The following is a 14224-nucleotide window of genomic DNA, read 5'->3' as shown; positions in this document are numbered from 1 at the left end:
CCAGCTGAAAATGATTGTTTTGTTCTTGGTACTATGAAAATTGCCTGAATAGCAATTGCAGATTGTGTTTTCCTTGTATGGCCGTTCAACCCACATCTTTCGTTTGCGTTACATTTACATATGCTATTCTTATTTTGCCATTACATGCACAGCACTTGAAACATCATTATTTATGAATCTAGCACCCTCTTTCATTTATTTTTTCAAATTCTCACTCGAATATCAAAATTCACGAGAAATTTCACTCAGATTTTTCTTAGTTTGATCACGACACATGTAAATGCATCTGTTTATAGTACCCAAAAAAAAAAAAAAAAAAAAAAACTCAGAGGTGTTAGTTTTGTAAATAAAATGTTTGTAGTGCTCTGTATGTAATTATTATAGGCTCGATTCGCGCGGAATTTTGCTTTGCAAATGTGCATTCTTAGTGTTTTGAGAGAGTCCGAATGAGATATATGGCTATTTGTCGTGTCCTGTTTATTGCCTGACCATAACTGGTGCTGCTATGCTTCTGGTTGTTTATACACGGACTGAAGATTTTTATGCTAGAATTAGATTTGGTTTAAATTGAATTGGGTATTGATAAGACAAGTAGTATTATTTTATTTTATTTATTTATTTATTTATTGGCATTTACATATAGGGCTGTCAAAAAAGCTCGTTGTCTGTGAAACGTTTGAGTTTGGTTCGTCAATGAGTTTGTGTTCGATTCCTTCGATAAGTAAACGAGACGAATGCGAACAAATTTTTTTTCGTTCGGTTAGTTGAACCAAACACGAACAGTGATGTGTTCGTTCGTGTTCGAATCTAATTATACATTTGTTTGTTCTTTTTGGTTCGTTTACACCCCTATTTACATACACACCGTCCACTTATGTATCTACATGTCTAACACCTAAACATTACATTTTATCTTGTAATGTTATTTTGAAAATTATTTTAAGGGAATTTAAAAGAATTTGGCATTAAAAAATTTTATATGAAAAAGAATATTTCATTTTAAAAAGTTAGTGATAGTGAAATTTTTTATGTGATTGTCAAAATTTTGGGCGGCATGCATGTAAATATGAATATTTAGATATTATAAATGTAAATGTATAATAATTGTGTGCTATGTGTGCAAATGGCCCAAATTTGGGAAGTTTACATGCATGCCGCACAAGTCATGTATTTATATATCTAACACCTGAAATTTCATTTATAAAATTGGTGTTATAGATTTGCACATAAAAATATGTATTTCACTTCTGAAAAAGGAAGAATTACGTACATACAACTCAATTCTTATATATTTATCTCTTAACTTTAATTTATAAGCATATGTTATCTTACCATGCATGAAAATGGTAAATTTCACTTTGTAATTTATATGCTTATGTTATCTTACCCTAAACTGTGTTTTGACAACTTATGCGTTTAGAAAATGCTAAAAACAACGTTTTTACACCGCAATTATCTAGGTGTTGTTGCAGCTTTCTGATAGTGGTCTGGTTTTTTCAAAAAAAATAAAAATTTATAATCGCCACCGTACCTTGCTCATCAACAGATTATTTTTAATAAGCTTAACAACAAATTATTTAATAAGTTGTAGTCGCCCCCAAATAGACACTCATTTTCTTGAATAATTTTTCTTAGGTTTTAATGAATAAAAATAACAATAATTTAATCTCATAAATGTTCTATATATATATATATATATATATATATATAGAGAGAGAGAGAGAGAGAGAGAGAGAGAGAGAGAGCGAGTATGGGCGACGATTAGGGGTGTCAATTTAGGTCGGCTGGAGATCAGTTCGGGTTCGACCTAAGACATGGAATTATTTCATCAACCTAACTTGAAAAATATTGGGTCAACTCGAACCCAGATTTTTTTTAGGTCGGGTCAATTTTTGACACCTAAGGATGTTAATTTGGGCCGACAGGTTGGGTTAAGGTCTTATTCTAATCGTGTCAACCCGAACCCGACCCAAATAATAAAACGGGTCAAATTATTTAACCTGAACTTGACTCAAAAATGCGAATCAGCCCGAATTTTTTCGAGTCGAGTTTGAATCGTGTTGGCATGTTGGGTAAACCCCTAGCGATGGTCTTTTGATGATTGTGAGGGACGGGAGGGTGAACTGACGAAGCTGGTAGTGGTCTGGCAACTACAATAACAACTGTGGCATAGGTTGTCTGGTTACAACAGTTAGGCACTAGTGGTCTGACAACGACTGCAACTTAGGCCAAGCAATAGTGGCGATAGGAGTGTCATAGAGTTGCACATAAATTTGATTATAAATTTACGTATATTAAGGTATTGGGCAGGTTGGGGTTGTCGCGATTGGGCTTATTTGGACTTTGACTAGTCAAAGCGGGCTTGGGTCAGTTGTGAGCCCAAGTTTTATTTAAAATTTCATAGTCAGGCTCGTTTATTTTAAACGAGGTTATGATAACGACAACTATGACGTTGGCAAGACGATGGTGATCCAGTTGCAACGGATGTGGTCCAACATTGTGGTCATGTGATGTTGGTATGGTAGCAATATTGTCTGGGAGATGGTAATTCGATAAAGATGACATTGGCAGTGAACACCTTTTGTTATACGATAGCGGCCCGAAGACTATGTTAAGGGTTCAACACCATTAGCTGGATGACAATGGTTTGATGGCTACAATGGCCAGACAATTGTGATAACATCATCTCCATTTGTTAGGCGATGATGGTTGTTGGCATCAATTTTTGTGTCACATGTGTGGGATGCACTTTCGAATGATATGGGACCGTATTACGTTCATACGTAGTTTCCCATCACTTGAGGAATCCACAAAAACTTCAAGGGACGCTTTAGGCAAAAAACTAGGGTTTGTTCTATTGTGATCGTGCCCATAAGTGATCACCAATGGTTGACATCAATTTTTAATTTGTCTCATGTTTAATGAACATTTTGATGTTTGGGACCATATTCTATTCATTTTGAGTCTCACATGGTCCAAGGAATCCATACGAATTTCAACGAACAACTCAGGCACAAAAAAAAACTCGCCCTTGAAGAAGAGAGGCCATGATCATCTTGGCAAGGAAAAGAGGCTAGAGGAAACAAAGGCTGTGCGACATTAAACATTGCAAAGTTGAAAGCCTCTTAAACTTGGTTTAGTTTCTTTCTAGCAAACCACTTAGGCTTTGTGCTAGAGAAAATAGGCTCAAGCTGATGTTAGCAAAAGCCCTAGGTTAAGAGGGCTTTTCGATGCTTCCCTACGAATCCATGAGTATTTTACTTTATCCCTAGACTGTGATCCTACAATATTCAGGACTATAGTAATCCGACATTTGATTTTTGAAATTCCACCCTTTTTGATGAAAAGGGTGAATCTTCTTGAGCTTAGAGAGTGGAGAACCCTTTGATCTCTCCACTACCTCTTGCTACATCTCGCCGTCACCAACCCCTAGATCCATGTGAGACCGTTAGGAGAGGTTTGATTTGTTGTTGAAAGTGCCCTGTATCATACCTCGCATGTGTTCATTTTGTTTGCATGAGCATTTGGTATATGGTTCATATCATGACATGATCTTTTAAAATGACACACACAATATTATGTGTTATGCAAGCAATGTTATGTTTGAAATATGCATGAAAATATATAATTTATTTGCTGCATGTGATTTGAATGTAAAAGCGAATGTGATAAATTATACTTTGATATGTGAATATTTTGATTTAGTATGTGAAAGCATATTTGGTTTAGTGGCTACCTTTTTGAATGTATGAAAAAAACTTTTAAATTGGTGTTTATATTTTTCTTTTGTGTGAAGACGCATACTTTGGCTTGATGCCTATGCATTCATTGTGTGTGTAGCATCTTATTGAGCACATACATTTGTATTTGGTGTCTCTTCATTTAAATATTTACCAATATGTGCGTGACTAGATACTTGCATATTCACTTGAGGGGTTAGCCAACACACAAGGCCTATCTAATGTATAACTCTTCTTATAAGAGTTATGCTACCCCTCTCATAGGGCGCCACCTAGAACTACTCTAGACATTGCACATTATATCATCTAGTGTGGGTCACATCACCTAGCTTGTGAACCTATCTAGTGCATAATGTTTGTTCACTTAGGCATATGACTTTCACCTAGCAAGAGACATACCACCTAACACCCACGACATCAATTGTAATTGTCGGGACATATTCATGTTCATATCATATGTGTGTGTTGCATGTCGTGCCCTTATTGTAATTGTCATTTGCATGTGCACTTTTGGTTGCTCCTCGAGAAAGATGTAATTTCCCTTAGGGTCTCGTATAGCCAGTGCAACCAAACTCAATATCATTCATGTATGTTGAGTTGTATTTGTTTGTCATTTGCATGAGCATTCGAGTTGCCTCTTGGGTGAGAAGCAAACTCTCATAGAGTTTCCTGTACCCGATGCACCCAAATTACATGCCCTTTGAGTGCAGCTTTTTGCACTTGCACTTGAACAACTTGTATATCCACATCTTGGGTTGAAATCACCTTGTATACAATCATGTTGGGATATCCTCAATTATATATTTACATTCATTTTTTCCTCATATGACTAAATTCTTGTATGATCTTGTTTGTTTTATTCTTGGGTGGTCGCTTACCTCGTGCGACCACGCCAAATGTGCAAGTCATATGTATTCACACACATGGTTAGATGTGAGTGCCCAACTAGCATGACACTCATATTTGAATAGTCGTTTGACTTCTGATGTGATTGTTCACACTTCGATAGAGCAGTCACGTTGGGTTTAGTCTGTAGACATATCGTTCTTGATTGCTCACACCTCGATAGAGTGATCACGGTATGCTAAGTCACTTCGCATTTTGCATGTGCATTACTTAGCTTATCTTGATGGCAAATCGACCTCATTAAATGAGTGACCCATTATTTATCATGAAGCCTTAATGAGCAATGTTCGTAAGAATATCTCAATGAGCAATGTGAATTAGCGCATCACGATCAACGTGTGTTTGTTTGTGCTAAAGTTCTAAGAGGTCTAACATGTGTCACTCAAGTTTTTCTTTTCTTAGAACTTATTGCATATATTCATCACATTTTAAAACTTAATTTAAAACTAATGTATATATAGCTTAGGCCATATGTAAGGCCGAATCTTTTAAAGCTTTTACTTGCATAAAATCTTCATTCTAATGAAACATATTTGAATTCATGGATCCTTAAGATGGGCTCGGGATGACGACCCCATTAAAAACATACATTGAGGCTTAGTGATGCTTTTGCTCATATATAGATTTATGTGTTAGGCCACCTTATTTTACATGCTTGCTAAATAAAAGTAGGGCATAGTTAGGTTTTTCATATGTCCTGACTTTTTTTCCTTGGTTTGCACCTTAGCTAGTCATTTTTTGTGAGATGTTTTTGTGCGTTCACCGGGTTTGAGACGTGTGCAATGATATATTAGGGGCATGTTTTTTTGCAGGGAGTCATGTCCATCAGAGAGGAGTTTAATAATTAAAGCTAACTCCATGCTCTCTTCCCGCCGAGCATGGTTCACCTTGTTGCATGTATATAACCCGTTTTCTTGCAAACCAAGTCTTTTATTTTGAATATTTTTCTATGTATTTTGCATAGAGTTCTTCGAATTGAGTTTGTATCAAAAATAATATGAGCACAGATTTCCAGTTGCTTGATGTGTGAAACCATGTGACGAGGACCAAAATTAATTTGCTTATGTCCCATACCATATATTTGAATTTGCATTTATGTATAGAATTTGACCCAGACATGTATATGCGAGGTTTGGTCATTTTTTTTCTGATTTTCTGAGATATGTTACTGACTCAGTGGTATCTAATCCGTCTTCTTATTTCAGTTTATATGACCCAATTATTTTCTAGGCTCTGTTTATCTACAGGCCACCATCCATTTGAGGATGTGAGGGATTCATCCCCATCTTTTTGGCTTGATATAGACTTTGGAAGCACCAAGATGCTCCTAATTGAGATAACCATTCCTTTGATATACATGTTTCACTAGTTATTACAAAATTTAAGCATGGTTCCTTTTATCAAGAGTTTTCTTAGGTTTCCCCAATATGTAATTAACTAATGTAATATGTTCCTTTAAGAGTTGCTCTTGACCCACCCCACAACAAAATTTATAATTTTGATTTTTTGGTTAAACTTCTTCGTGGATACGTATTTCTAAGTGTTTTGATCTGATCCGTTCTGGACATACACTCTTGACCTATTGCATGAGGATAACCTTACATAAATTCTTCGAGTTCTTTTTAATTTGTTTGTCTAATTTCGTCTTATTTTCTTTTTTTTTTCCAATCCCCCCTCTTCTCCGAATCAGATCGATGATCCAAGAAAGAGGGCTAAATGAAAAAAATAATTATACGACGATAATTAGAAAGGAGGATGACTTTGAGTTCAAAAATAACTAAAACAATAGTTTGCCAATGACTGTGTACCCTGATAACAATGGTGACTAGATGATAGTGATTTGATAATGACAATAGTGTACCATAAGTGTAGCAGTGGTCTGGTGAAGGTCGTCCAACATAACAATTGTTCGACGACAGTGATCTTGCATATCTATGATCGAGAGATGGTGATATGTCGATGGTGTTGGTGGTCCAAAAATAGTAGCTTGACGACAACGATGATGGTCAGACAATGGTGATCTGAAGGTGATAGTGGTGTCTTAGTATTGATCAAGTGATAGTGGTCTTGGGGTCAGCCTGATAATGAAGTTGGTGGTTTGATGTCGGGCGTTAGGATCTATGATCAAGAAATGGTGATCTGAAAATGGTATTGGTGGCCCAACGATTGCAGCCTAACAACGATGACGATGGTCGGACGGTGGTGATCAAATAGTGACAATAGTGGCTTGGTTTTGGTCGGGTGATGGTGGTCCTGTGTCGAGGCAACCTGGCAATGAAGTCAATGGTCTGATGTTGGGCGTTAGGATAATGATAGTATGATGAGAATGACAACAATGGTCTGACAATGGTGATGAAGGCTTTGCATTGCCCGAGTGACGGTTGGTGGCAACACTTCGATGACAGTGGTTCAACACAATAGAGTTGCCCAATGTCCAATGAGGGGACGATGGCTCGGCAACAATTATGTGATAATTTTCTAGTGGCGAGAACAACCCGGCGATTGTAGTATGTCACACAACGATGCCCCGATATCATCTGACATCCGCTGGATTAGCATGGCCTGACAGTGGGAGCAATTTGCTACGGTGTTATGATGGTGAGATGGTGGCTAGGAGTCGGTCGACAGATTATGGTACGACGATGACGGTGGTTCGACAGTGGCAATGATAGCTTTGTGTTGGTCGGGTGAAGATGATATGGTGGCTCCAACCCGATGATGGTGATCTGACATAATGGCGATGAACTAATATCAATGGTCCGTCTTGGCGGTCGTGGCTCGATGTCTGTTGGGTGATAATTGTCTAATGGCATCGACAGCCCAATGACAAGGGTTCGACACAATGACAATGGCCTAATTGGGTGATGGCATTGCATCAGCCAATGATGCTGGCCTGGTTGCGATGAACCACAACTAAGATCTAGTAATTGTGGAGCTCGAGAATTCTCAAATGCTCCTAGTCAAACCCCAATTTATGAAAAAAGTTGGATTCTATTTATAAATTTTTGAAATGATATTATCAGTAAATATTGCATGAATTTGAATCATTCTATCAAATGCTCAAACGTAATTCTCATGGCATGTCTTAAGCAATCTTAAACTTGTTGGATTCATTTCAAAATTATTTGATCCCCAAAATTTTTTCCAAACTTTCTTTTTATAATTTAAGTACATGAATTATAAAGCCATCATTGCCTTCAAAGCTCTTGAAATCTTAATATCATTCTCTTAAAACTAGCTAAAAATGTTGAATAATTCTACACATATTGAATGGCTACTAGCTAAAAATGTTGAATAATTCTACACATATTGAATGGCTAATAGTCAAAAAATTAAAGGACATGAATAAAGTTTCAAATATTCTTCTACAAATTTAAAATTATGGATGTGGTTTTTTAAGTATCTAAAAATATATTAAAATGCAATTTTAATAAATAAATAAATAAAGACTTCTCTTGAGATTTTTAAATTTCAAAATAAATAATGCATTTTATTTATTTAAATGAAAAAAATAAGTCTAATAAGGCTTAATATAAGATAAAATAAAGAATATTAAAAAACCTCATCTTCCAACTCAGTTGGAGTGATGATAACATTAAAGCATGATGACAAGAAGATAAGAGATAATAAAATATAGGGGGAATTTACATTCATACCACCTAATTCTTGTGTATTTACATATCTACCACCAAAAATTATGCATATTTATAAATTTAACATTCCATATAAAAATTCATGCATGCACATGCCCAAACGACTCTAAAAATATCAGTTGAGATTTTATTACAAATAGATAAAAGGGGAATTTACATACATACCACCCAATTCTTATATATTTCATATCTAACGCCTAAACTTTATTTTTTTGCATTTATACCACCAATACTTTCAAATCACATAAAGAAAAAAAAAATCACTTTTTTATTTAAAATTGCAGTTAATTTCTATGATATGTAAGTGTTAAATATGTAATACATAGAAATTAAGTGGTATGTATATAAATCTTCCAATACAAAATTTGATTTGCATAAGTTGATAGGGGATAGTCATTTAGATATCAGTATCACCCATAAAACAAAATATTTATTGCAGAAACCATTTCTAAGGCTAAAAAGGAGTTAGTTGTTAAAAAATATATATTTACAAATTAACCACCCAGGAGATTTTTTTTGAAATACCGAACCGATGTATTTAAATTTCAAGCTATTGAGAATTTGATAAAATATGGGTAGGGATTTTTGCCAAAAATTTTGATAGACTGATAATAAGAGAGTGCTTGATTTGTAAATAACAATTTTCGGGTGGTTTGTATGTAAGAAAAATTATTAAATCACCAGTACGTACCTAGAGTTATGTGCGGAGTTCAACGAAATCACGCCACGTGGAAGTACATAAAAAAAAAAATCGACAGGTAATACAAGGGAATATTCTCTCTTGTGTTCTTCCATATTATTCAAGTGTTATTATATGTTATTAAGATGCTATTGTATTTTAGAAATATTCTCGTTGTTATAATAACACAATAACATATCAATAATACTTGAATAACACACAATAACACCTGAATAAAACACAATAACACATGAATAACACAGGAGGAAAATTCATGTGTTATCGGGCAAATTTTATTTTTTTTCCTATCACCGCCACGTGACGTGATTTCATCGAACTCCGCATGGAGTCCTGATGCAATATTTTCTCCTGTATGTAATTGTCCCTAAAGAACAAGAAAAAATATTCTACAGTTTCAACCTGATTAATGAATTATTTGGCTTGGTTTTATTGAAAAAGACTTTTAAATAAAATTCAGAAAAGAAGTTTGAAATCAAGAAATATAAACAAAAAGTTATATGCTCAATTACTCATCAGTTTGTTCGTATAGAACCAAACAGATGTGTGATTCCTGTGCAAGGTGGAGTTCTCAACAGATGCCGCCACCTGCTTCATTTACTGGTATTTTTGTAATTAATCTATTTATAAAGAACATTCATGTCCTAGTATAAATTACAAACAGTTTGCACAATTAGTATAATAATTAAGAAGGATTCAAAATTGAAATCCTTAAATGAGGACCAAATCAACCGAAGTTCAGAAATTAAGTTGTCTAATGACTAAAAATAAGTCAAAATCATTGACCTTTTTTTGATAAGGTTATAAAACTAAGATAATATTGAATAAAACATAACATTATAAATAATATTTGATCGGAATGAGTTTTTATCTATTCAATTTATGGGGCATTAACATTCATATCACCCAAACTCTAATATATTTACATATCTAGGAAAAATAATACATCAGGATTTCGAGCGTAGAGCAACGTTCGGATTGCAATAGTTAGGAATATACCGCTGTGTTATAAGAATATTTCATCTGCGTTATTTATAAAAAATGAAGTATTATTCAAATATTATAAGATGTTATTCGATTATTTTGCAGTGTTATTGAAATATTCATCTGCGCTAGTTGATTTAGGGTTGAACTGTTATTAGAATTTTCCCCCGCATTACTTGATTTAGGGCTGTGTTATTCTAGTAACATAGTAGAAATTGAAATAACACGAGAAATATGTCGAATAACACAACCTCAAATCAAGTAACGCGGATGAAAATTATAATAACACAGCAAAATAATCGAATAACATCATATAATACTCGAATAACACTTTATTTTTTATAAATAACACATATGAAATATTCCTGTAACACAACGTAATATTTCTAACTATTGCAATCGAAACGTAGCTCTACGTTCAGGGTCCTGACCTAATATTTTTTCACATATCTAACACCTAAACATTATTTTTTTCTTTTTATCCTTATACCACCCAAATCTTTCATATCACATCAAAAGTACCACTAGTGTAAATTTTAAAAAATGAAATACATCTTTCCTGCATAGAAAAGATGACATATATGTAAATTCAAAAAGAATCAAGTGGTATGTATGCAAATCTTCCTATATTATTTTGAAATGATTATGATATAAAATTTTATCCATCAAATCAATGAACTCTGCCCAATTTTGTTTTCCCACTTAAAGATAGGAGAAATATTTGTCTGCGTAAGTCTGGTTGGTTACAGGGAGGATATTGAGGGTTATATCCGTGTTATATCCCCTATAATCTCCCTGTCACCTACATGTAACTAGAAAGTTTCACGTTTTTGTTTTTATATATTTGTAGGTTACAAGGAGTATAATGCGGATATAACCCTTAATACGCTCCCTGTAACCTACCTGACGCACGCAGCGACGCACGCAGCGACGTACGCAAATATTTCTCTGCAGATGGAGTGATAATTCCTAGCAAAAGAAGGTTCTCAAGATGCTGGTTAGTCCACAAAGACAGACAAATTTGTAAATAAGAGTTTTGCAATGTAAATAATAATAATAATAATGAAGTAAAAATGATTGTAATGCAAGCCTTGGAAAAATGATAATTTTGATGGGAAATGAATTTATCACATACTTTAAAGTAGTGTTTGGATGCAAATAGGATTTAATTCTAAGGAGATTTAGTAAATCCCATAAATCCAGAATAAGTAATTAATGTATTACATAGTTAAATCTCTAAAACTATTTAAAAATATAATTTTGCCTCAGCACACCAGATGATTACTCTCGGAGATGAGGGGAAACTGCTACAGGAACTCGATGGCAATGGCGTCGATCGACATCCCTTGTATGGGTCTAAATGCCTTGGATTCGCAGAATTACAGGATTTAGAAAAATATGGATTTAGGCCAAAAAGGGAGGCAAAATGGGATTTAGAAATTTGTAGGATTTATTTTGGGGTTTTTTTGAAAGATTGATGGGATTTATTTATGTCAAACCCTGGTTAAATCTAACTAGCAATTACCAAACAGTCCTTAAATTCGATTTAAATTAGCAATTCAGGTCAGAAAAGTTAGATGAGCAAGAAATTCTAATATGTTCTGGTTTTAGAGCATGTTTCTTCAGATTTAAATGCATTTGATGCAAAAGCAAGCTCAGATTTTTCATGCCCTTATTTTATGTACAATAAAGAGCGTTTTAGTTTCCGATTAGGTTAAATAAGACTACCCATGAGTTCCAATTCATGGCCTCATGATGGTGAAGCGAGAAACAAAGAGCGAAAGAGAGAGGGGGAGAGAGAGAGAGAGAGAGAGAGAGGAGGGAGATTGTGGGAGGGATAGAGTATTACTGTACAAGAACAAGCCGATTAATGTCGCTGTCCATAAGATCGCCTCCCAATCCATCGTCCTCCACCTCGCGTTCAGAATCATCAGAATCCGGTCCCTTCGGAACAATAACGATGAGCTCTCCATCAGCATATTCCGCCGTAGCAAGCGATGGCCGAGTCTCCGGCGGCAGGCGGAACCTCCACCTGTCCAGCTCAAGATCCTCCACGTCCAGATCGTCGACGGAAACATCACCACTACCAGTTTCCGATTCCCTTATCACAATCTTCATAACCCCAGGATAGATCTGAATCGCGTGTGCACGCACGCCGCCATCGAACCCGGCAATAGCAGAAGCGACAAATCGGAAGCAATCAGGATCTTCAGCAACGGAAACATGAGCGTCGGCTCTGAAGGGAAGCTCGAGTACCTTGCTGAATATGTGGGGCAAGCGGCGGAGCTTCTTCTGCCGGCTACGAATCGCCTCAGCTTCAGAGAAGCTCGCGTTCACTCCATACCTGAATGTGATGCTCCTCTTCTTCGGCGCCGGATGAACTCTCATGGCTGTCTCCTGAAACCCTAGACAATTAATCACAAACGTCGATCTTCAATCTCAGAGCTGAATCGGAGACCTAGGATTGAAAACCACATCAATAAGCTGAATCTTACAAAAAATTAAGAAAAACAAACGGAAGGGTACGATCGCCGGAAACCCTAACCTCACCGGAGCTCTGAAGCTGTATATTCGTACAGCCGCAGTTCCGCCTAGCTTTTATCGTTAGAAAGATTTACAAACAGACCACCAACTTCTTATGTATTTACAGAACGAAAAATCTAAATATTTAATTGAAATTTTATTTGGGCATAAATATAAAATTTAATTTTATGTTTTAGATAAGGATTGAGTGATCTGCATGTAAAATGTATTATAATTATTATTACGAGGCATTATATTATTTTGATTTTTAAATTATGCGATTTACATTAATATTGCCTCATACGGCACGTAATTATTTTTAATTATTATGACATGAAAGTCTGGGAATGTAAGCTATGCACGAATCATTCACTTTTGTGAATTTTTTTTTTCTGCACTTTTAATATTAATATGATGTAATAGATTATAGAAATATCAGAAATATAAATATTATAATTGGGAATAGGTTGATATTCAAATAGTTCATATTAATGATTGATGAGTGCAAGAAAATTTTTGGTGTTAGAGTAATGGATTATCGTCTTACTGTTACACGAAAATTTAGTATATATTTCATGTGAAACAAAATAATCACTTATGACACTAGAGTTTTTTCATGTGGAAAAACTTTAAATGAAAAAAAATCATGGGGTCTGGCCCAGTTGTAAAAATTTACTATTTATTGATGATTAAATAACCCACTTGTCCCAAAAACTAGAAATTATTACTAGATTTTTCAGGTCATAATGTCGACTGACGGCGTCTGGTTAGTGGTGGTTGACGATGGTTGGTGGTGATCGACGGCTGTCGACAGTGGTCGGTGGTGGTTAACAATGACAGTAGTGCTTGACGGCTGTTTGTGGTTGTTGGCGGTGGTTGGTGGAGATCGATGGGTGTCGACGACAGTTGGTGGTGGTCGAGAACGGTCGGCGGTAGCGACGGAGGTCGGCGGTGGTCGACGAAGATTGGAGGTGGTCGACGAAGATTGGCGGTGGTTGACGGAGGTCGGCGTTGGTTGATGACAATCGGTGATGGTCGACAACAGTCGTCGACGATCGGCGATGGTAGGAATGGTTGTGGACTTCAGCTCCTTCTCGAAGCTTCAAGTTTTCTCTCAAGGCTCAAGCCTCATCCCTCATGAGAGGAGTAAGACTCTATTTATAGTGTTCTGAGTGCAATTAATGTTAAAATATGAACCACTTTGATCAGACGTTCTTGAGAGCTTCCTTCAATCAGACGGCTTTTGATAGACATTTAAGTGCCTTAACGATGTTATAATGGAGCAATCTTATGCTCGTTGGATTCGACTTGTCGAGACGCTCGATTCAACTATAATTTTGTCAGATTCGATATTTGTTTGACCTTCCAAATGTGTCCGGAAATCTTTCAAGAGTGATTTAATGACTTGATCTGGGCTTGATTTAACTCAGATTAGACTAATTTTTATATCATTGAGCCGGACAGTTTAACTATAAGTTTGCTGAAATTAAATTTCTTGATGAATTTTTGTCAAGATTTGAACTCTCATTGCCCAAAAAATTTTCTCGAGATTCGTGTAATCCCTCGAGATTCTTGTCGAATGAAGAGTTTTTTTGAAGATGTATCAATGATTAAATTAAACTGCAAAAAAAATTTAATAATCCTAAAATTTAAATATAAATATAATTTTTTATTTTTATTTTTTTTTCTTAAATTCATATTATGACTTGAAATGAAACATA

General features: G+C 35.4%; 1 protein-coding gene across 2 annotated transcripts; it reads right to left on the bottom strand.

Moving 5' to 3' along the window:
* Positions 1–11236: 11236 nt before the first annotated feature.
* LOC110032416 lies at positions 11237–12604 on the bottom strand. 2 transcript variants are annotated; one of them, XM_020736048.1, is made up of 2 exons: positions 12476–12566; positions 11237–12385 (listed from the first exon to the last, which is right to left on the bottom strand). In XM_020736048.1, the coding sequence occupies exon 2, from the start codon at positions 12366–12368 to the stop codon at positions 11826–11828; it is 543 nt and encodes a 180-aa protein (XP_020591707.1). In that variant the 5' UTR covers positions 12369–12385; positions 12476–12566; the 3' UTR covers positions 11237–11825. The 2 variants fall into 2 exon arrangements, with proteins under 2 accessions (XP_020591707.1, XP_020591706.1); XM_020736047.1 differs by having other exon boundaries at positions 11262–12438; positions 12526–12604.
* Positions 12605–14224: the final 1620 nt, after the last annotated feature.

The sequence above is a fragment of the Phalaenopsis equestris genome, unplaced genomic scaffold (genome assembly GCF_001263595.1).
Source record: "Phalaenopsis equestris unplaced genomic scaffold, ASM126359v1 Scaffold000938, whole genome shotgun sequence".
Taxonomy (NCBI): Eukaryota; Viridiplantae; Streptophyta; class Magnoliopsida; order Asparagales; family Orchidaceae; genus Phalaenopsis; species Phalaenopsis equestris.
This window is presented reverse-complemented; position numbering and strand designations above follow the sequence as displayed.

What these genes read in the sequence shown, in the direction of transcription:
- LOC110032416 (XM_020736047.1), bottom strand. Translation starts at nt 12,368, where the DNA reads ATGAGAGTTCATCCGGCGCCGAAGAAGAGGAGCATCACATTCAGGTAT.